Source organism: Ammodytes marinus, assembly GCF_949987685.1.
Source record: "Ammodytes marinus genome assembly, chromosome: 22".
Classification (NCBI taxonomy): domain Eukaryota; kingdom Metazoa; phylum Chordata; class Actinopteri; order Uranoscopiformes; family Ammodytidae; genus Ammodytes; species Ammodytes marinus.
This window is the reverse complement of record NC_137226.1, coordinates 10,090,633-10,113,050: the sequence shown is the minus strand read 5'-3', so window position 1 is coordinate 10,113,050 and position 22,418 is coordinate 10,090,633. Positions and strand designations below refer to the sequence as shown.

The 22,418-nt window shown below is 40.1% G+C and overlaps 2 protein-coding genes across 2 annotated transcripts in view; one reads left to right on the top strand and one right to left on the bottom strand.

Moving 5' to 3' along the window:
• Window positions 1-1,164: 1,164 nt before the first annotated feature.
• On the bottom strand, window positions 1,165-15,488 carry dcp1b (decapping mRNA 1B). The gene is made up of 11 exons (XM_080051211.1): window positions 15,121-15,488; window positions 13,376-13,416; window positions 13,080-13,207; window positions 6,631-6,697; window positions 6,060-6,267; window positions 5,784-5,882; window positions 4,570-5,452; window positions 4,395-4,445; window positions 3,647-3,873; window positions 3,205-3,411; window positions 1,165-3,044 (listed from the first exon to the last, which is right to left on the bottom strand). The coding sequence occupies exons 1-11, from the start codon at window positions 15,280-15,282 to the stop codon at window positions 2,967-2,969; spliced, it is 2,151 nt and encodes a 716-aa protein (XP_079907337.1). The 5' UTR covers window positions 15,283-15,488; the 3' UTR covers window positions 1,165-2,966.
• cacna1c (calcium channel, voltage-dependent, L type, alpha 1C subunit) overlaps window positions 9,962-22,418 on the top strand; it is a gene marked incomplete at its 5' end in the record, with an annotated part of 185,599 nt that continues 173,142 nt past the window's right edge. Inside the window, one exon of the mRNA XM_080051210.1 lies at window positions 9,962-10,085. Within this exon, the coding sequence (XP_079907336.1) occupies window positions 9,962-10,085 (124 nt within the window). The remainder of the gene's footprint in view (window positions 10,086-22,418) is intronic.

Sequence of the window (22,418 nt, the reverse complement as noted above, 5' to 3'; positions counted from 1 at the left end):
TTTAGGTTAGCTTGCCTGTTGAGGTTTAAGCATTTGTTCTATACATTTTATATCACATTTTATGTATCTTTATACATTATGTATTATACATAAAATGTATTTGTAGTATACACGTTTTATGTATCTTGTGTTTCACCTGGATCAAGACTCCTCCTTGGAACAAAAAAAAACTAAAAATTGTATTTGTTATTTTGCACTGTCAAATAACTCAAATGTTATTTTCTTTCTTGTTGGAATGTGTGTAGCAGTCTGTAATTTTCATCAAAAATGTTGCTGGAAACCAAGTAAAAGCCAGAAAAAATAAAACAGATAATGCGTTCATCGTGATTGGCAGAGGTGCCAAATACATTGAAATTGCAGACATCAATACCTTCCCCTTTCTTATATCCAGTTTATCTTCTTCTTTAAACTTTAGTTTACTGTCCTCAACTCAGCTGTTTCTTCTTTTTCCATTTTAATGCTGTTTGTTTTTCCATCCATTTGCATTTGTAGCTGACAATTTTTATTTAACAGCAGGCTTGGAAGGCTTCAGATCAGGGTTATTATTGGACATTGAAATTGTTAAAAATGTCCATTTTGTCTTGAGTATTTTCGGCAATTCTCTCCAAAGACAAATAAAAAAATGTAGGTTAAAATAAACAGTTACAACAATGTCACCACAATGTCCATTTAGAAGCTGCTTCATCTGGGGATGAGGATCATGTCATTTGTTGTGAGACTGTTTTTTCAACTGAGTGAATTTTTCAACTGAGTAAAATATGTTATTTAAGTAACTCCTCTACTCTTAGGTCCCGGTAGAAATGAGAACTCCCCTGCTTAATCAAATTAACACCTTCTTGTCAGCAGCTCTGCTTTAGTGGCTTGTAATGTGTGCTCAGAAAACAAACATCGGCATCGATTTGATATGGGAAAAAACTCATGTTGTATGGAGTGTATTAGAGTTAATTTGGCATGGTCTCTAAGTAGTGCTTGGTGTGTAAAAAACAGTTTACATTATGTTACACTATTGATTGTGGCAACGATACAACGTTAAAGCAAAAATGAGCGCACCTTAACTGCCATTACTGTTACTTGAGGCTGGATCAATCTTGAAATATAATAACATATAAGCAGTCAGAGATGCAGAGAAGCAGATGACAAGAATGACAGTAAGCAAACACAAAGGCAGTTTGACATCATTTAATATCCAATTAAAATATTTTCCAGTTTATGTAAAAGAAAAACATTCCTGACCAACAAAAGAAAATGTAAAATAAAAAATGTCCCATTAACATTTCAATGTCTCATATTTTTTTAAATGACTGTAAAAAAAAAAAAAAAAACGGATGACCTTTGAATAGAAAATACAAAACTGTATATGACAAATAACCGTAGATATGTTCCATAAGAATGTTTTTTTTCTATTAAGATCTTAGCTGTAGATTTAATTGTAAAATAATTATGCTGGTCGTTTGTACTAAAACAACAATACATTTTGCTTTTTGAGTACAAAAATAGGAAAAAAATATTCAGTTTTATGTATTCTCTTGTTTTTCGTTGTTGCTGTTTATGTGTAGTCTCTGGTATCTACTGTATAGTCTGGCTAAATATAAGTTTAGCATTAGAGCTAAATAAAAACTGCAAACCCTACCCTTAACGGAATAAAAATGATTTTTAAACTGACTTCTCTGTGGTACTGAATAAGGGACTTGGTGTTATTTCATACAGTACATATATAGTGTAACAGTATTATGAAAAAGCAATTTCTACTTTACCTGCTTTGAGCACAAAACAATAATGGATATATTAATTTTCCTAGAAATAATTTTCTCATTATTATCTTAATTCTCCATTTGAACAAGCAATCTTTTATGTAACTGGATTTACCTTCAAAAGCAAAGTGTTTGATCAATAAACTATTGTATTATTCCTGACGGGAACTTGAGAAAGTTGTTTGTTTGGAATGTTCAGGAGTCTTTTAGTTGTTGTTGTTAAAATAAAATTAAAATAAAATCCTGACAGGATTATCAAACCTTTAAACTGTCCAATCATATAATCGACAATCTGCAAATTATTAAAAACACAGGTACACCTCCGAAATAGCTCTCTGTGAGGTAGTGCAGATAAAGTCTCCCGTAATTTCCTTGTTAGTTCTAGTTATCACAGCGAGTGTCTGCTGAAAGTAGTTTTCCTGGATAGTAAAATACACATACTTTAAATCCCTTTAAACTAGAAAGAAATTAATTTTAAATAATTTTAAATTCAAATTCAACAAACTCAATAACATTTTAACAGTGAAATTTTCAAATGTACAGAAAATAAAACATGTTTAACGTGTCTAACACTTCATTCTATAAGTGAAGTCGGTTTCAAGTCAGTTTTAGCAAATCCTTCAGCTCTAGTTCTTTGGGTAGGAAGACTTGTAATGCCTGGAAGGCCTGCTGATGTTGGACCACTGAGTAAAGACCAAGACAAAAAGAAGTTCTACAACCCGTGGTGAAAAAAAAAATAGTGCAAGTTACACCTAAATTGAAACACTTGGGGAAACGAGGTTGCAGCATATTTTGTCTTCACTGAGAGAACTAGAGTACACATTACAGTACACGCTACATTTTCCCCTCAACTTGAGGTGAGGTCTCAACTTTATACTTTTGCCACATTTTGACAAAAGTTAGTGGTTCTCAGCTTAAGAGAATTCGGCTTTTAAAATAGGTTGAAAGGTTGTGTTTTTCTGACATGGAAACAAACACATTTAAACTTTTTGATAACTGCTTAATTGTTGCAACCAGAGAGAGTTGCTTTGAAGTTTAGAGTGTCAGGATGTCTGGCCATACAATACAGAGGAGATACAGCGAGTGTATGCGTGTTTGTGTGTGTGTGACAGGAGGAGGGCTGATCCGGACGAGGAAGTGGTACATCCATATTAAGTGTAGGAATGAGCCTGCTGTGGACAGGGTGTATGTATAGACAGAGGGTGTGAAGAGTCGTCAGTACTTGCTGCTGGAGTCGTTAGCATAGCGGCCGACGTAGGCTTCATAGATGGTGTCCAGGAATGAGCTGTCACTCTGAAACATACGAGCATGGATCAATATACCGTACATTTGTGTGCATGCATGTTCATTTGCACATAGGATTTTCCCCATGGCCAACCACTGAAGAGAACAGCTAAGAACAAAACATAAACAAAACAAATGAACAAGTAATTTCAGTAATATTTTTTTTTACCTGGATCAGATGCAGCAATGTGCCTTGAAGCTGGCTTCTTGACAGAACTCTTAACTCCTCCTGTGGCGGAGGTCTGGACAAGGTTGAAGGGTTTTCTTGGACAGCCGCTGCAGACAGCCCAACACTAAATTTTGCCTGAGTGAACACACTGGGAGAGAGGAGCAGGTTGGGGGCCACAGTGGCTGGTATCCGCTGGGGGGAGATGACCTGGAAAGATAGGGAAAGTTAATGGTACTTCTTAATAGTTTATAGTTGTTCCCAGTGACTATACATCTGTGGGAACACTGTCTTGCTTCCACCTTATAACTTTTTAAATCCTCCATGTTATCAAGTGCTACATTTTGATTTGAATATTTTGATGTGAATCACTTAACGACATACAAACCCAGGGACCTGAAAATAATAATGAACGCATATAGTCAAGACAAAGTTTTACTCTTACCTGAAACTGCAGTGCAGCTTTTTGACCTGCAGTGGCTGCGGTCTGGTTTGGGATGGGGCCTACTACCGAGCCAGCACCTTGTCCTTGAGTGGGCGCCAGAAATCGAGGAGCCAGTCCCGGACAGAGTCGGGGGGGGTCGTGGGGAGCCAGGCTTTGCTCCTGCTGGACCAGCTGCAGCTTTTGCAGGAGCTCATGAGGCGCCACGCCAGGCAACTGGGAAGACAGAACTGAGAGGAGACATAAGGGACAAAATGATTAGAACTATTTGAACAGCTTACACAGAGAAAACAGGCTTGGCAGAGACGTTTTAGAATTGAAGAAGAGAAATAGGGATAAATACATGCATTCATATATAGTCAAATACCTTTGAGATTATTACGTGCATATTTAGCATAGTTTTGTTACATTACAGAGGCTTAATCTGTTATATTTTACAGAGATAGTCAATAGATTCATCAATTATACACTCAATCACTAGTAAGCAGACACCATTATTGAGCAGAATCGTAATATTCCAAAATATGCAACGGCACCATGATTGTATGTTATGCAGAAATCTGAATGATACATTTGTGAGTAAATGCAAAAAAAGTATTTATTGAAAATGTATAGGACTTATAACTTAATGGGTTCTCTCCAATATAAAGGAATTTATGTGCACTGTGATCAAAATTATTGCAAAAGCATTTTGAAATCTGTGTAAAGATTGACTTAAATTCATGTGACACAAAATAGATGCTGATTATACCTTGTGATGGCTGAAGGACTTGGACATTGTTCACCTGAGATGGCAGCAAACCTGGTAAGCAGGGAAAAAAATGGTTACTTATTTATGAACTCTAATTTATTTCTTATTTCATCATTTTCTTTATGAAAATTTACTTTACAATTCTTCTTCTTGATAGTATCAAAATGTGTCCCACCTGTTGCCTGTGTAGTCGAAGCTGATTGGCTATTGTGCTGTGCCTCTAGTTGAGCATTAGAAAGGCTGAAAAACAGCTGCTGGCTTTGTTGGGCTTGAAGGTGGGAACAGGGCACAGAATCCACCATGACAAGCTGGGAAGAATGGGGGCTCTGCTGCAGAGGAGGAGGAGGAGGAGGGTTGGAAGAGGGGAGGAAGGAGGGATGAGGAGGTGGCTGGATTTGGAAAAGTCCCTTGAGTGGGTCAGGATGAAGCAACTGTTGCTGTAGTTGTTGCTGTTGCTGTAGTTGTTGCTGATGATGATGATGCAGGTGCTGCTGCTGCTGATGATGAAGATGCTGATGGTACAGAAGGTGATGGTGGTGATGCTGCAGCGGGACCCCGTTGTCACATAGCCTGTTTTCGGGGGATTCTGAGACACTTTGAAGGACGCCTCCGACCACTCCAACCCCCACGGGCCCCACCCTCTGTCCCTGCATTAGCTTCTGGATAGCCGGGCAGTGCTGAGGCTGGTTCTGTTGTTGTTGTTGTTGTTGCTGCTGCTGCTGCTGCTGGATTTGGGTGGCAGTGGGTCTCTGTATCAAACCCACAACAACATTTCCACCACCACCATCTTGTCCTCCAAGTGCCACCATAGGCCCTCTGTCTGGACACGGAGCCATGACAATGCTCCCTCCCTGCGAGCTCAGGCCTCTGCCGGGGTTCAAGGTGTCTTCATATGTCAGCGTGCGGGCGACAGGAGGGCGACCGGCCTTTTCTGTTGACGACTCAGTCCCGGGGGCAGCGGACAAGGCAGGGACCGGGCCAGGTTTGGGTGCGTGGTGAGGTTGAGAGCCAAAAAGAGTGGCCAGAGAGAGAGGCTTGGGTTCAACACCGTCACTGTCCTGGATGAGACAAACAGAGAAAGAAGTGTAAGCGAGATAAGTTAGAGAGCACAACAAACTTCTGACATGTTTTATTTATTTATTTACCAATTTGGCTGACTGCAAAGGTGACTTAAATAAAATGGATTGAGGAATGGTTCAGATAAATGCCATATTGAGCTTGTAATGCGCAACAAACCGTTTAGTTTTAAACTTTAGCCGATCCCTGTGGACTAGATAAGACTCTCTTCCCATGCATCAAACATGCTATTACAAAGGGAATCATCAAGGAAAGACGGTGTAATAAATGCAACCCCTTAAATGAAATGGGAAGTGGGTGCAGGTGTTTTACCTGAGAGTTCGGTTTAACAGGTATAGGTTTGATCAGGTTGGGTTTTCCACGGAGAACACTGCTGCCACCAATCTCCTTTGGCTCCGATGTGGATTGCCCCTGTGTGAGACATGTATGGGAAGACAGACAGAGAAATGAAAAATGTATGATTAGTGACTTCAGAAGATTAGAATGATTATGTACCACTACCCCCTATTGGTCTGTAGAACGTAATGCAATTTGTTAACCCCCCCACTCCACCCCTTAAAGCCTGCAGAGTCTTTGGTGTTCACCTACCTTGTCATACTCAGTGCGCGCTTTAGTCAACATCTTGAGTATGTCAACTCCCTTGGCTTCACTTCCGCTTTCTCCTCCTCCTCTGCTTTGTCTTTCTCCTCCTCCAATCACTCCTCCACCAATCACTCCTCCAACTACCCCTCTCCCTCCTCCTGGGGACAACCATCCACCCTGAGACTGAGCCAGGGTCTGCTCCTGCTGGGTAAGACTACACAACACACACGGCCATGTGAGAATACATAGTGGAGCATTTCAGTTTGAATAAGATTGCCACTTTACCTTTACAACTAATATATGTTTCTAACAACTAATAAAAATAAAAATGAACACATTTGCTCCCCATTGGAACCGATTCAAAACATACTACACATGTAATTTGTTGGACACTTGTTGGTTTTTAAGCCCCAGAGACACAGATCCATTAATAAACAGCTGTAGTCTCTAGCATGTGCTGAATAATATATGAAACATACACTCTCGTTCACTCGTCCCCTGGGTAAAGAACCAAATCTAATTTTGAATCTGTTTTCTTAAAGTGCATACATTTTGTGGTTATACAAGGAGCACTTACATTTTCATCCGCTGGGCAATGCGTTGGCAGTCTTCCTTATCATAGAACCAAATTCCATGGATAACCACTGGGAGAGTGAGGAAGAGAGGGACAAAGAGAGACAGAGAGAGAGAGAGGGTTGGAATTTTTTTTTTAATAATCTAATATCTCACAAAGGTCCTGGTCTGGAGTATTTGATGTTAAAAAATAAAAAGGTAGCAATTGAAGTAATGAAACTGCCTTTTGAATTTTAAGATGCACCTGACAATAAGGTGGACGGACAACGAAAATAGTTTCTTGACCTGCCATAACCTTACAATCAAATCAATGCACAGACAGGCTGTCGTACAACTCTGCTGCTGCTATGACATCAGTGCGGGCCTGACTGACATGTAAACAGTTTATTAATAGTCCGGCTGGGTCTGAACCCTGGGTTTAAAATGAGTCATTTCCCAATGGGAACAGAAGCCAGCAGTGCCATTACGGGCCCCAGGAGTCTCTTGAATTACATAAACATGGTCAACGAGGGCCGAGAAAAGGCAACACTGACATCCATTTGTCACAGGACTGCGCCGTATTAAGAAAGCACGTTGCCTGACATTACACAGGAACTCTTTTTATATTTAGGTTCCACTGCTTAATTAACATATTTTCAATTCCAGTCAGTGAGGAGGGAGTCATAACTTTTCCCAGTAACAAAAAGTAGTATCAAGAAATAAAATAAAAAGGGAATGTCTTAAATGAAGTGTCCAGATCCCACAAACTTATTTTATTTATCCATCCAAATAAGTCAACATATGAAATTTAATTATTTAAAAAATCATTACATTTAATTGTAGTCAATACGTGTTCCAATGGTGACCATGAATGTTGGTACGAAAAATTACCTAAAACAATACTTTTTCTAGATTCACTTTTTCCCTGCAAAGTTCCTTTTCAAATTTTTCAAATGCTAAGTTGTGTCTATTCACACATAGTGGAACAAGAACTTCACAAAATAAAGACTTCAAATGTAAAAAAGAAAAAAAGCATGACTTAAATCAGTTATATCTAAAATGAGATGAAAGGAGGAGAAATCTGACAGTGGAAAGTCGTTGTTGCTAACACATTTGAGTCGATAACAATAAAAAGTGTTGAGGTTGGATACCAAGCCCTAATCACGACAGCATGACGTCATCTCACACCTCGACATGCTTACATTCTAACGTGGATCTCAAGGAAAGTTAAAGCCAATCCCAAAGAGGAAAAGTGTTAAAGATATGAGAAAGTAAAAAAAGGAAAGAGAAACATGTCTGAATGGAGCGGAGAGGCAGGATTTTAGGACAGGGAGAAAAGATAACAGGGAGCAAAGTGGAGTTACCACCACAGTTACAGGCACACACACATTCCCACACACAGATATGCACAAAAATACACACACACACACACACTTGGCTACAAACGTGGTTGGACAAGCCACTGAGGTCAGGATGAGGAGAACAGACAGCGAGGGAGAGGCAGAAAAACACACACAGAGTTGAGCCTGGGAAAGTCAGCCCAGTACCAAATAAGTAACTGCAGTGGGAGACTGGCTGCTGGAGCCACAGCCACTTAGTGCTCACTGGGGATGAGACTGTTTGACAGAGAAAGAGAGACGCACAGTCAGAAATGGGGAGAGAAAATGAGCGAGACGGATATAAAATAGGAAGAAGTGAGGTGTATTAGAGAGGAGGTTATCAACAAGTCCATCGGAAGGGAAATATCTGCTAAGCCGTCAGGAAACAGCGACGGAGCTCTGCCAATGAATGAAAAATGTTGAAACGAAGTGAATTGAGAAGTCTATTTTTTTGACTGATAGGGGAAAGGAAGAGCACAGGATAGAATTTGTTTAATAAAGTAAATCATCACACAAGTAGAAAATAAATAAAAACTCAACAAGATACCCCCCCCAAGAGAGAGAGAGAGAGAGAGAGAGAGAGAGTCAGAGAGAGTCAGAGAGAGAGAGAGAGAGAGTCAGAGAGGGGGAGAGACATAAGGAGAACTACAACCAGTAAAGCTGACACTAGAGTGGCCGTGGCCGCAAGGTTAAGTGTCCAGGGTTAATGTTAGAGAGAGGGGCTTCAGTCGGGACTGAGAGAGATAGAGAGAGAGGGAAAGAGGCAGAGGGACATCTGAACCGAACAAGTTGAAGGAAAGATCCTAACCAAGTGAACTGGACTGCGAGCCGCCGTTGAAATGTCATGTGGGCAGATCACCTCAACAGAAGGATGACCACAGGGTTCAGACCACTATTTCCTCACTGTGAAATGTCCATTGTGAATACGACGGCTTCCCTTTACAGTTTGAACGGGGAAAATTGGAAACTTCTGCAATAATCACACCACTGAAGTTGGTTATCGATCCAGGACTAAAGCTGTGCGGTCCTCTTCAAACCCTCTGTGACTACGACGGACCAGCCAAACAGCACACATTGTATGACTCACGCGTGATCTCTGCTGTAGACCTACAGTGACTCTCTGACAGGACTCCAGTGGGACTTTGATGTATGAAGAGACTTTTTTTATAGTAGAACTTTACTTTTTAAGATTTTTTTTAGATCTGGGAAGCCGTTTTAAAGTCATATCCCATTTTTACATTTTGGTTTGAAATCGCATTTTCAAGAAGGTATTTAAATGCACTTTCATAGCACAGTAACTGTGTCTGTCTGTAACCGAAACTGTGTTACTGGGACTTCTCAAAGAATCCTTTTGATATTTTGTCTAGCAATAGTACAGTTAGAAATGCAGACATATTTGTAAGTAGATGGATTAGGTGTGCTTTCACTGCAGTATGTGATCAGCGTTGTCGGGAGAGCTCTGTCCATCAGTCATGAGGAACACTGTTGATATTCTTTTAGCCTATATTTAGGTTGCAGGAGATTTTTAACAGGGGTAGGTGCTCTTACAGTAACGCTGTACACGCACACATTCTTGCAATTTATTGTTGTCTGAGAAGAACCATTGCTTCCTTTGTTAGTAGGAATGGAATTCACGACATTGGAGGAGAAGTAAATATTGAGATTTGCCGCCACAGGAAGTCTCTTAGGACACATTACACATTGTCATCTTACACCTTGAAGCATTCATCCTGAGGCTTCACTTAGCTTTGGCTACTGTTCTATGGAGGCTTTGCCACCTTGGGCGTACCTGACCTGACTAAAGGAATATTTACACAGTGCTACCAATTCCAGTAGTGCATCCTTTGCTACATCGGAAGAAAACTCTTATATTAGGCATCACCTTCATTGAACCTTTGGCCAGATAAGGAATTACTAGAGCTGCAACTTTGACTTTACATTCTAGAGACACTCAAAGCAACAATTGCCAGCGGAGCCATGCTGAGAGGCCTGTTTCAGAGGAAACCTAAACATGAGAGACTGGAGGAGGAACCCGAGGTCAGATTTAAAGGCTCGATGGTGTCGGAGACAGACCTGGGATATACATACGTCCGACCTGGAGGTAAGTCTGTTCACACACTTGGAGAGCAGAATGCCAAAAAACATCAACGTTGGAGTGCTTATGTCATATCCATTATATGTTGCTTAAGTGCATACACCAGATACGCTCGTCGCTCACCTCCACATTTTAACCACGGGTTAAATATGAACGCTATTACAACAATACATTATTTCCATAGTCCATATATCTGTTGATTTATTTTTCTTGACAAACTAATGAATCATTCCCATGTCTATAACATGTCAGAAAAATGTGGGAATGGCCAGCACACTTTTCTAAAGGCCAAGGCGACAACTTTTAATTGCTCATTTAGTTTGATCAAAAGCTTTAAAAAAGAAAATAATTCATTGATTATTCAACTAAGTTTCAGTCCTTCAATAAATGAACAACTCAAAACATTTGGGCTCTGCTTCAAAAGGAATACTAAGGACAGGAGTATAGAAAAATAAAGACACACTTCAGCACTTATACCATCCAATATAATTCCAAACCTGTATGTGTGGATCAATGGCACGGGAGTACGGACATAACAATCACCGTCCTGCACATAAACTATGAGACAAACTGTGAATACTGTAACCTAAACTTTTAAAGGGTGTCTATTATTTGATATTGAAATTAGTTTTAACCAGTCAAAAGCCCCAGGAATATATCGGGACACTGACACTGCGTAGGTTAGGGGGTCAACTCCATTTGAAGATAATGGGGCAACTGAAACACTGCTTGTGAGATTGTGGGTGCTTATAGGAATGGAATGTAAAAAGCCTTCCATCAAAACTTCTGCGCTGGGATAACTTGCCAGAAGAATCATGACTGAATTTCTCTCCCTTGAATCTTGCCCTGTTCTGCGGTATATCTCCACTGTTTATTTTTAGCCAGCGGTGCCACTTTGTGCCAACTGCCATTCCAGGAAGTAACTGCAGCACTGAGGGCTACATGTTTGTCTAATGATAAGATTCCACGACCCCTTTTCCACACAAAGGTCACGACGACACAGTGGGACTGGCAGCATTACCAAACAACCCGGGGCCTAAATAGCCTTACAGAGCTGATGTTACTAGCCAGGGAAAAAAAACAAGAAAGAAAAAAAAAAAACTTTTGTTGATCCGAGATGCTTTCCCTTTGATGTAGCATTCTGGAAAAGATTCATCCACACACCACACATACCAGCATCCAGTAAACGCTCAGTGATCGTTGGCTTTCTCATGCTGTATTTGGAGGAGGCTTGACATTTCCATTGTCTCCGCAACCATCTGAGGTGCTCCTGCTTTGGTTACGCGCACATGTGTTTTGTCAGTATAATCTGGCTCAATCCTGTCACGTATCTGAACGCTTAAAAAATTAATTTAGGGTCCAACAATCCTTGTTAATCACAGTAGCTTTTGCTGATAAAAACTCAGTTTGATAACAATAACCATACTGCATCTCTCCTTTTTTGGGCGCTTCATTATCCGTCTTTAATCAGCGCTATCACTGACCATTAGGTTTGCTATGCACCCAAACCCGCCCACTCTTTAACTCAAATAACCCCTATTTCCTTTATTATCAGAGGAAATCATCATCATCTGAGACTGTGATTACTAGTTTTATGAGTTTTTACATTTCTTTCCTTTCCGAGACATGCGAGTGAGCTGCTCACTTGCAACTCATTCCCCCATTACCGCAGTTCTGACCACATCGAGAGGCCGGTGCTTCCACAGATTAAATCTAATGTGTCCGGAATGCATATAAAAAAACTTTAAGAGTAAAAGGTGCTAAAAGGTCACAGAGAAAAGAGTTCATGTCATAAACGTTATATCTCATTGAGCCCTTCAGGATGCTTAATAACGGCTATGTTGTATAAGCATCGGTTAAAATTAATTAGGTACTACAGAACGGGAATCAAAGCTGGCGTAAGGAATCCAAACACAAGCATTCCAACCTGCCTAGTCTTAACCGAGCCTGATGGAGAGTGTCAGACCATGACAGAGAGGGAGGGAGGGAGGTCTGTGTATGTCAGCGATTCCTGAGTGAGTGTGTGTTTATGTTATCAGTGACTGTTGTGGTGTATCTAATCTCCGCCCCGGCTGGTTCTGTAGTGCTGTCAGGCCCTTGTCCCACAGGCGCACTCTGCAACGTGTTTGTGTGTGCGGCTGGGAGCCAGATGTAGGTCTCAGACGGAGACAGGCTGATAGAACTGGAGTCACCGCAACACCTCTGCTCCCTTATAAGGAATTAACGTTTCCGGCTCAAAATTGGGTCGCTCTATCAAAATTGTTCATCTTTTATCTAACTTCCTCGCTGTGGGTTTAGATACACCTGTCCTTTTTAAGTGCGATGCTATCACATTGTTGTCGAGGTCTTCAAAGTCTCAAAGATATGGTCTCATGTGGATTCTGAGGTGAATTATACACAATCAAGTGTGCATAGTTTACAGGCAAGTTAACAATCAAAAGAGTCATAATACCAGAAATGTGATTGAAACAAAAGGATTCCATTAAGTTAGAGCCTAAAAGTAACAATGACTTGTTCAATTATTTTCCAAGCTCATTTCAGGTTATACTTTTTCTCTCTTTAACGCTCTCCCTTTCTCTTTTACTTCATTGTCTATATCGATGTCAAACCATGTGTTGCTGCTTGTGAAACACAGCAACTTTTTTTTAAACAATTTAGTCTATGTGACTAACTAGCTAGCTAGTCCTGGGATATACTAGTCATCTAATTCTCTGCTGTCTTTATTCTTATTTCTTGAATATTTCAAGATATTGGCCGAAATCCAACATACAGTGAGGAACACACACTGAAAGTGTTTGGGTAACAAAATGGTCAGCCAAGGCATATCACTCTGGTACTGATAATTAGGATTCCTTTTTGATGAATATTACACTAAAAGAAAGAGCATTGGGTATAAAACTACATTAAATACTGTTTGTCTGTGCATATACTGTGCTCAACATTAATCATCAACAGGCATACATAAGAAGTGTGTCTGTGTGTATATGTGTGTGTCCTTACATCGCACATTGCGGTAAAGCAGGAATGGGTGCTGGAGTTGGAAGTCCAGGTCTTTGGTGATTGGCTCTGTCAAGTTCTCCATGCTGAGTCTGTTCATAATGGTGAAACCGTGCCTGGGAGATGCCAGTCTGAAGAACACAGGACAGAGCACAGAAATACATACAAAAATGAGTCAACTCAAAACAAAAGGCACTTCAGCTATGTTGATTCACAAGATACGTATACTGAACTTTACTTTAAATAGTTTGGCATGGAAAAATCTTTAGACTTCAAGATGTCAGCATCAACTTTATTACCTTGTGTAGATAAAAAGGGTGCCTTCCACCTCTGTCTTCTCCTAAAAACACACACACACACACACACACACACACAACAAAAATAATTATTGGAAACTGATTAAATGAATAAGTGGTCAGACAAAGTGTTTTTAAACATTCGGGTCCCACCATACTTAGGTGAAAGACGAGTCAGTGTGATACGGATCTGCCCAAAGCTTAAGACTCGTCACTGGGACAGACAAAATCAGATATTTTCTAATAAAAACTCTCCACCAAAGATGATTGAGTACAAAGCCAGGGTCCCTACAGTTAGATGACTTTATGAGACTTTTCACAAGCCACTCGGAATAAAATTAAAGACTAATTTTACAATAACCACCAAAAACCTAAAAAAAAAAACACACAAATTACTGTGTGTTAGAGAATGTTGTTTTAAAAATAAATGATTCAGCCCAATAAAAAAGTAAGATGATCTAATTGAAATGTTTTATTTTTTTTAATTTGGCATTTAATTATTTTATTTTAGGTCATTCGAAATACACCACTAAAAAGCCAAAAATAATAATAATGTGTCACTTAAATGTCACAACGGATCAAATCACGATGTTAATAAGAGAGGCATTTCTAACTTTTTTTTAAAAAACAGATCCTGCCATTGATAAAGACATTTGATACCAGTTAAGGCCTTGTCTTTGGAAAAACTTTTTCAATACCTTATAAGACTTTTAAGATTCTGTAGACCCTGAAGACCAAGCAGTTGAAATGAACTTAACCCCTTCATGTATAGTGGTAACTACAAGGGACAGGTATTTAAAGCGAGTTTCTTGTATGCATGGGTTTTGTTGGTAGTGTTACACATCAGTGTTACACCACAGTGGATTTTATATTATTATAATATTTTGTAAATTGTATTTTATAGTTTTCACATTATAAGTCATTTTATTTGTTGGTATATTACTCTAGTTGGATTTTTTTTTTCATTTTTAACTTTTTGCCTCACTCTCCTGCTCAAGATAAGGTGACAGAAACCACTCCTGCAACTGTGCATGCATTTTTGATATAGAAATGGGCTAAGGTCACTCATCCAGGTTAGCTTAGGTCAAACACTGGTAGTCAAGGGGAGCAGGTCAAAAGATAAACTTTACAGCATCACAAAACGCTCCTGTGGGCTTGATGTGGTTTATTTATCTCGTTATGTCGCTCTCACATACATACGTGTCCATCACAGGCACTTCCTGGTTTCCTTCCAGTATGTATTTCGTTTTTTCATACGAGTTTTTGACCTTAGCTAACCTGGATGAGCGACCTCTGGACAGGAACGGTTTCTGTCACATTTTCTTAAGCCGGTGAGTGAGTCAAAAGCTTCAAATTAAAAATTTTGAACTATTCCGTTAACAAAAATGAAGTTAATTTTGTTCTTCGATAAAGAAGGAGGGATTCATGAATACGTTTGCTGTAATTCGTGCATGATGGGGTCAATTGTCTTCTGAGGAACACAAGAAGTATTACAAATATATTTTTTAAAAGGGGGTATCATCTGATGGCACAATATTCCAGAGAAGCAGAGAATGGGGATTAAATGTTGCTATCTTTGTGGAAAACAACTCTTTAGGCCCTTAACGACCACATCCAGAGTTTACTTAACCAAGTGCCCTAACTTTAGTTAGGGCAAATGTGTCAGTGACAAAGCGCGCTTACCAGGGAGGATGGTGAAGCTAAGCTAAGTTAGCACATGAGCTCCTTAACCAAGATTTCAGGCTTACCCATTCATTTGCCCTGTTGTTATAAGTGTACAAAGCAACTTGGCTGGCCACGTCCACGATGTTATTGATGTAAGGGTCTTGTCGCTGCAGGGCAGCCAGACTTATGTCCAGTCCTTTGGCGGGGGGACAGCTGCTGCTGCTGCCTGCAGAAGTCGCTGTCATTGTTCCAAACGGAGAAGTTAGCTCGCTACCTTAGCTTCAGCGGCTAACGAGTCACAGGAAGGTGAGATAAAAACCGAACCAGCAACAAGATAAACAAAGATAATTAATTCGCAACTGCACAGTTATTCTTTCTGCAAATAAAGAGCCGTACATTTAAAAATGTCAAGAGTTATCGAGTTCTAACTGTCAAGAATGAGTTTGTCAGCGGCCATGTTTAGCCAGAGAGATTGTAAACAACCAGACGTGAGTAGTTGCGTAACTTGCGTGGCAGGCTCGGAGATTTCAGTTCTATTAATCAAATTGGAGAAATCGATGGAGAATTGCTCCTTTTAACCTAACACCAGGGATTTTCGTTTTTGATGTCTTCAAACCGTTAATATGACTGTGTTTTTGTTTATGTATTATTTTTGTATTTACATGGATGTATGTGTCACAGTCCTCCCATAGTAGATCTGTCTGCATTTATATTTTGCTGGGTTCCTTAAATATATCCTTTTTCGATAGCCTACTTTATGACCCAGTTATTTACTTCCATAGCTAATTTCTAAGTAAGCAGCTGATGTTTAACCTTTTTGTTTCATTTTTGTATACAATAGCCTAGGCCTATATGCTCCCAATCCATAGTTATGCCTACATTTCCAACAAAAAGCACTAGGGGGCATCAAAGGGGTGGATAACACATCCATCCATTCTCAATCCATTTACTGTATTGACTTGAGTTGATATGAAAGCCCAAACAAGTGTGTGTGTGTGTGTGTGTGTGTGTGTGTGTGTGTGTATGTGTGTGTGTGTGTGTGTGTGTGTGTGTGTGTGTGTGTGTGTGTGTGTGTGTGTGTGTGTGTGTGTGTGTGTGTGTGTGTGTGTGTGTGTGTGTGTGTGTGTGTGTGTGTGTGTGTGTGTGTGTGTGTGTGTGTGTGTGTGTGTGTGTGTGTGTGTGTGTGTGTGTGTGCATTTTTTTAGTTTTGTCTTATTTGGAAGGAAAATCCTGTGAACAAGCAGTTACACCATGTTACACAAACTCCCAACATAATCTTTATGTTTTTCCAGTAGGGTACATTCACCTGCAAAGAGGAATCACTTCACTTTGCAGTTAAACACAGTTCGATATTTTGTGCATTTTCTTTTTGTCCTGCATAAGTCAAAATGAACAGTATGTTTTATTCATGAGTGCCTGCAGATGATCTTCCATCTATTTCGCATATGGGCTATGAAGTAATAAACACACAAGGAAATGCAGCATCTTCTGTGGAAAGTATTTAGCCCCTTGTTAATGGCACACCTTTGTGCATAGTTCAATGTTCTACAAAGGTGTCCTCACTAAAATTCTTGCCACGGCTACATTTCCCCCATGCTCAATGATTTAAAAACTTGTAATTTTCTTGTTGATGCAGTACAACAATGCTGCTGTGTATATGCAGTTATGTAGAGAAAGTCATTCCTCTTATTCTTTGGTGAACTCGGATGCAACATTTTAGCTCCTGTGAATAGTGCACTATAGCTCAAAGGGTTCCGAAATTAGACGTTTCCTTCCTGAAAGGAGTACGCAAGGACAGAACAGTAACTGATACAGGAACAGGACTTGTAAGATCCTGAAATCCATATCAGCCATACCACAAAATATCAGTTGGATCACCTGACAGTGAATCTCTATATTCAGTTCAACATATCCAGTTGTGTTGCTTAAGGGGGATATATAGCCGCCTCTTCAAGTGGACACACATAAGCCCATTCAGTCCATAGGCATTCGATAGTGGATAACTTCGTATCACTCACTTAGTAAGACTTACAATCAGAAGGAAGGGATAACATCATTAATGCAATTTTTTTAATTTTTTTACTGAATTAGCACTCTTTATAATTATCTTTTTTTTAGATGCACTCTTCTTATCCTGGTGTTTTGTGATTGTTATTTCAGTGATTAGATTTAGATTTTCACAGAGATGTACACCAGCTGGCGTGCATCCATCAACAGCCACGCCAGAGTGTCCTTGAGAAAAACAATGACTATTAAATTACTCAGTTTAAGCAGCACTGATGAAAACATCTGCCTTTAACACTTGAGACAACTCATCTTAAAAGTGAACGAAGGACACGTCTGACTCCCCCATTAATATGAATAATATATATGAATGAATAGGCAAGTATGTCTATTCCTTTGTGAGGGTATTGTGCTGCATGTGTATTGTGTATGTACCTGATTTAAGGTATTTATGTCAATGGGTCAGGGTGGCATCTGTTTGTGTGGGATTGTCAATGAAGAGGCTAATGAGTTATACATCAGCAGGTCAATACTGTCAATAGCCATGCAGTCCAGATTGAGTGCTTGACTCGGATTGGTGGGGATAGGCCAAGATATGCACAGGATTGGCTCACAGGGGCGACTGTGGCTCAGGTGGTAGAGCGGGTCGGCTGATGATCAAAGGGTTGGAGGTTCGATTCCCGCCCTGCCACTTGTGTCATGGTTGTTGTGTCCTTGGGCAAGACACTTCACCCACCTTGCCTCGTGTGAATGTCGATAGTAAGCCTGCTATCAGTGTATGAATGTGTGTGTGAATGGAAACGTGGGAATGGGAACAGGTCTCCTTTGAAAAAGAGTCTCCGGTCTCAATGGGATTTACCTGTATAAATAAAGGTTAAAAAAAACAGGCATGAAGGATACTGGGATATGTGTGTGTTGTTCTATCTAGGGGATGGGCGTTGTAACTTCTGTTTCCAAACTGGGAATAAGATGTCCACCTCTGCAAAATCAGAGTTCATGTTTATTTTGCCTCAGAAAGGCAAGCTGAAACCACAATGCCAACTATTTATAGGTGCGCTACATACCAAACAGCAACAAGAAGTGTTGAGTTGACCTGTAAACACAATTTCTATATTCCACATTTCAGTCTTATTTTCACACAATCTACTGTATGAGTATGTTTTGGAACATGCCAATTACTTCAAACAGATTCTCAAATTAAGTTCACATTTTCCCCTTGAATTTTTTAAGATGAAAAAAGAGTCATAATAATAAACAGTACGATTGTGGATTTCATTTACTTTGTCATTTTACATAACCAAATTACACAAACCTTATACAAATAATGGATAGGTAAATACATAAACCAAGATCACCCAGTGATCAAAAGAAACTGCTTTGATAGTTCATGTTTCAAAAGGTTTTATTTTATATTGCATTTCATTTTAACCTTGTAATCTTTATTTGTATCGCTGATGAATTAGGGGAAAGGGGGGGGGGGTATTATAAAGCCAAAGCAAAACAAAAACAAGGAATAATTTATGAAAAGGCAAACTATTAATATTTCTATGCTTGCTAGTCCATATTAAGTGCATGAATCCAATTTTGGTTTTAGTTAGTAAAGAAAATTCATTTATAAAAGTCTACTACCGAAATTCCACATTGTAATGCTGAATAAGGTGGATTCCCATTAGAATGAGCAGCATATTGTTGGTTTCCCACATGCAAAACATTTGAGTGTGTTTTTCTGTACCCAACATTCCCAGAGACCAACTGAGCTTTAGAGTCAAACACACATACAAAGGGGGCCGGGAACTACAAATATAGAACAGTCCTAAATAGCATAGATATTCCATGTGCAGGCTGGATTACAGTGAACATTGGTGTGTGTGTGCGTCAGTGTGTTTGTGTGTGTCCCCTGGGCACAAGTGTCTGTTCCCACGACCTGCCCTCCATCCGTTCTCCCTTCTTTCAATCCTTCCTTCCGTGTGTCCTTCCACTCAGCAACTAGTGGAACCAAACAGAGGCTGGTTTGGCGAGAAAGTGAAAGGGAGACTCAGACATTATTACATTATTCCACTCAATCTCACATCTGTCTCACTATACGCAACAGGTCCGATTAGCCAGTCCACTCAAGTTGTGGAAAGTAACTAAGTGCATTTACTTGTACTTGATTGCAGTACTAGCGATGGTTCTGTTACTTAATGATTTATATTTTACTTCTACAACTACACGTCAGAGCAAAATATACTTTTTACTCCACTTCACTTATTTGACAGCCCCTAGTTACTCGCTACTTTCTAGATTCAGATATATTGCAATGCATTAATGGTTCATCCAGTGGTTTCTATCCTTTTGGGCTTAGTTGTTTATTTGCCAGTAAAGTGCTACCAATGCAACAGCACGTCAGTATTAACAATTTAACAATGTATTACAGTTATGTGTTCTTGTGTTGGTCACAAAAGCCATTTTTCAGCAGAACAAGAACCTAACTACTGAAATGTTGCGTTATAACTAAATATAACAAATTCAGTGTGTGCAACACAAATATTCCCATTCATTCAACCCAGCAGTTGTTCAATTGTATACTTTCCTGCCAAATATAGAGCCGATTAACATGCCATCTGCATCACAAAACGATATATTGTTCAGTAAAAGACAATTCATCTGTCAAATGTCATCAATAGAATCATGTACGATTTGTCTCCCGGTCTTTGTCTATAGTGACATGTGTAGACAAAAAGCTTTCTTCCACAGGATGGTGGGCAGTGGTTTTGTGCTATGGCACTGAAAAAAGTGAACGCAGGCTGGGTTGAGTCATCAGATTCAGACTCCTGATTATAGCTTGAAGTGAGATTGACATGAGGCCTGCACATTGTGAAGTTCGTATTCAGTGTCGAATACAATTATATGGGATGGCCAGTGCTATAATTAGGATCTGAGAATGCTGATCGCTACCTTCAAACCATCCTGATCCTGTATTATGGAGCCAAATTATTCATGTTTTCCAAAGCATTGTCATTCCCCTTTTATACATGAGTGACATCTTAAAGTGGGACAAAATAAATGTTTTGGAAGTATAATTATAATAAGACTGGAATTGCTTTTAAAATAAACAAGGCCAAGATCCTTCTGAAGACTGGTAGATGATGTTATTTAAAAAAAAAAACATATATATATATATATATATATATATATATATATATATATATATATATATATATATATATATATATATATATATATATATATGTGTATATGTATTTTATCAAGCTGCCTGTGGAAAGCTTTTAAGGAAACAGCCCAATTTAGGAACCGACGTGTTATTCGTGCAAGCAGCTCTGTCCAAAAATCTGCAGTAGGAGCTATGGAGCCAAATGACTCAATGTCATCAAAGCTTGATCCAGATCTATTTAGCTAAGAGCTGATGTTGAGCCTAATTTCATTGTTTTGTTACCAAAGAAAATGGGGGCCAACGTCTCCAGAATTTTACTGCGTTCTCCAGGGGCCAGGACAAATTTGTTCCCGGCCTAGGGAACAATGTCCAAGTGTAGGCCTACCTCACCGTCCTGGCAAAGGGAAACAAAGCCTAATTGAATTGTAAAACATCATTTTCATTGTAATCTAAACAAAAAGGTTCACGTTCAGTCTTTGAGCATTGACCTTCACGGGCCCTGTCTACTCCATGACATAGTTGAGTCCGTATATTTACCCAGAATCCAAAGATCTTAAAAATGAGCCGCCATGCATGTGGTTTCTCCCTGTTTAATAGAGCTGTGAAAAAGATCAGAGCCTCAAATCATAAAAAAACAGATCTTTTTGAGCGTGTGTAAACACAACCTGAGCCAATGAAAAGGAATGGGGCTGAAAGAGTCCAGATGTGCAGGGACTGTGGGCAAATCTGGAGTATGTATACAGTACAACATCTCCAATCTCTGTTTCCTTCTGCAGAAATTAGAGTCTATGCAAGGTTTGAGCCTGCTATGGATCATTATCCCTCTTCCTCTCTCTTTCCCTCTCACACAAACACAGTCACACACACACACACACACACACACACACACACACACACACACACACACACACACACACACCTCATCTTTGTCTTCATCATCGCCATCATCATCATCTGGATACCAGCCGCCAGCTCTCCACTGTTGCCTATACAGTCTCTCCCTCCTTCCTTCGTTCTCTCTGGCACACACAAACAGGCACACACACACACACACATCTGGAAACAGTCAAAGCGTCTACATGGGGAGGGGGGCTACCTCTCTCTCTCTCACACACACACACACACACATACACACTCTCTCTGTCTCTCTCTCTCTCTCTCTCTCTCTCTCTCTCTCTCTCAGTATCACTGCAGAGCTGAGCTGCAGGGGCAGCACAGGCAGAGAGAAGAGAGAGCTCTAACTCCCAATCAGTGAGACACAGACAGACAGACAGACAGACAGACAGACAGACCGAGAGACAGGCACACACACACTGACTGACAGACCCGCCGGAACCATCATGGACTGGATCAGGACAGAGCAACCCGTCTCCGGATGAGACAGGACGGCCTGGCTTCTGTTTTTTTGGGGGAACTCTGCTGCTGTAGATATACGTGGAATAACCGACAACCCATAGAGAGATTTAACCCCGTGCTATCCGTGATGGAATATTTACTCTCTTGTCATTTTCTAATTGTCCTCCTCTTCTCTTCCTCCTCTTTCTCTCCCACCACCTCCACCTCCTCTCCTTCTTCATCACTTCACATTTTGACACAGTGTTGAAGATGCGCACGAATGCGTCTTTTGCGCACTTCCCATTGCGACCGTAACTGACAGCACCCGTGCTTTGTAACCCTTTTGAAACCTTTTTCTTTTTCTTCAAACGCAACAAGAGAGAGGAGAGCAAGAACGAGAGAGGGAGCGAGCGAGCGAGGTGTGAATTGAATTGAACGCGGTGCTGTTGGTCTCATGTTTCTCGCCTAGGGCCCGGATGTACCGAGAGATGCACCGGTGCGTTTTCCCAACCGGTTCCGCCGAAAGCTCTCGCTTTTTTCTCGCATTCACCTCCATCATGGGGATTAGGTAATATTCACTTCAACCGAATAAACCCTCCCCATAAAAAAGAAGAAAAAAAGAAGAATACCGGAATACCCCAAAAAACTGTCCGTGCCAGACAGTGCTTTCTTCTTCTCCCCCCTTTTTTAATTTCTTTATTTTTGGGGGGTTTTTTTTTTTCCTACCTTCCCTCCTCCTCTCCAGCTTTTGCCGCTCTCTCTCTCTCGATCTCTTCAATTCACCCACAGGGATAACGCCGGACTACATTTATGGTCAATGAAAGCAAAAACATGTACATCCCGGAGGAAACCCTTGAGAACCATCAAGGTATGTGGTGTATTTTTTTT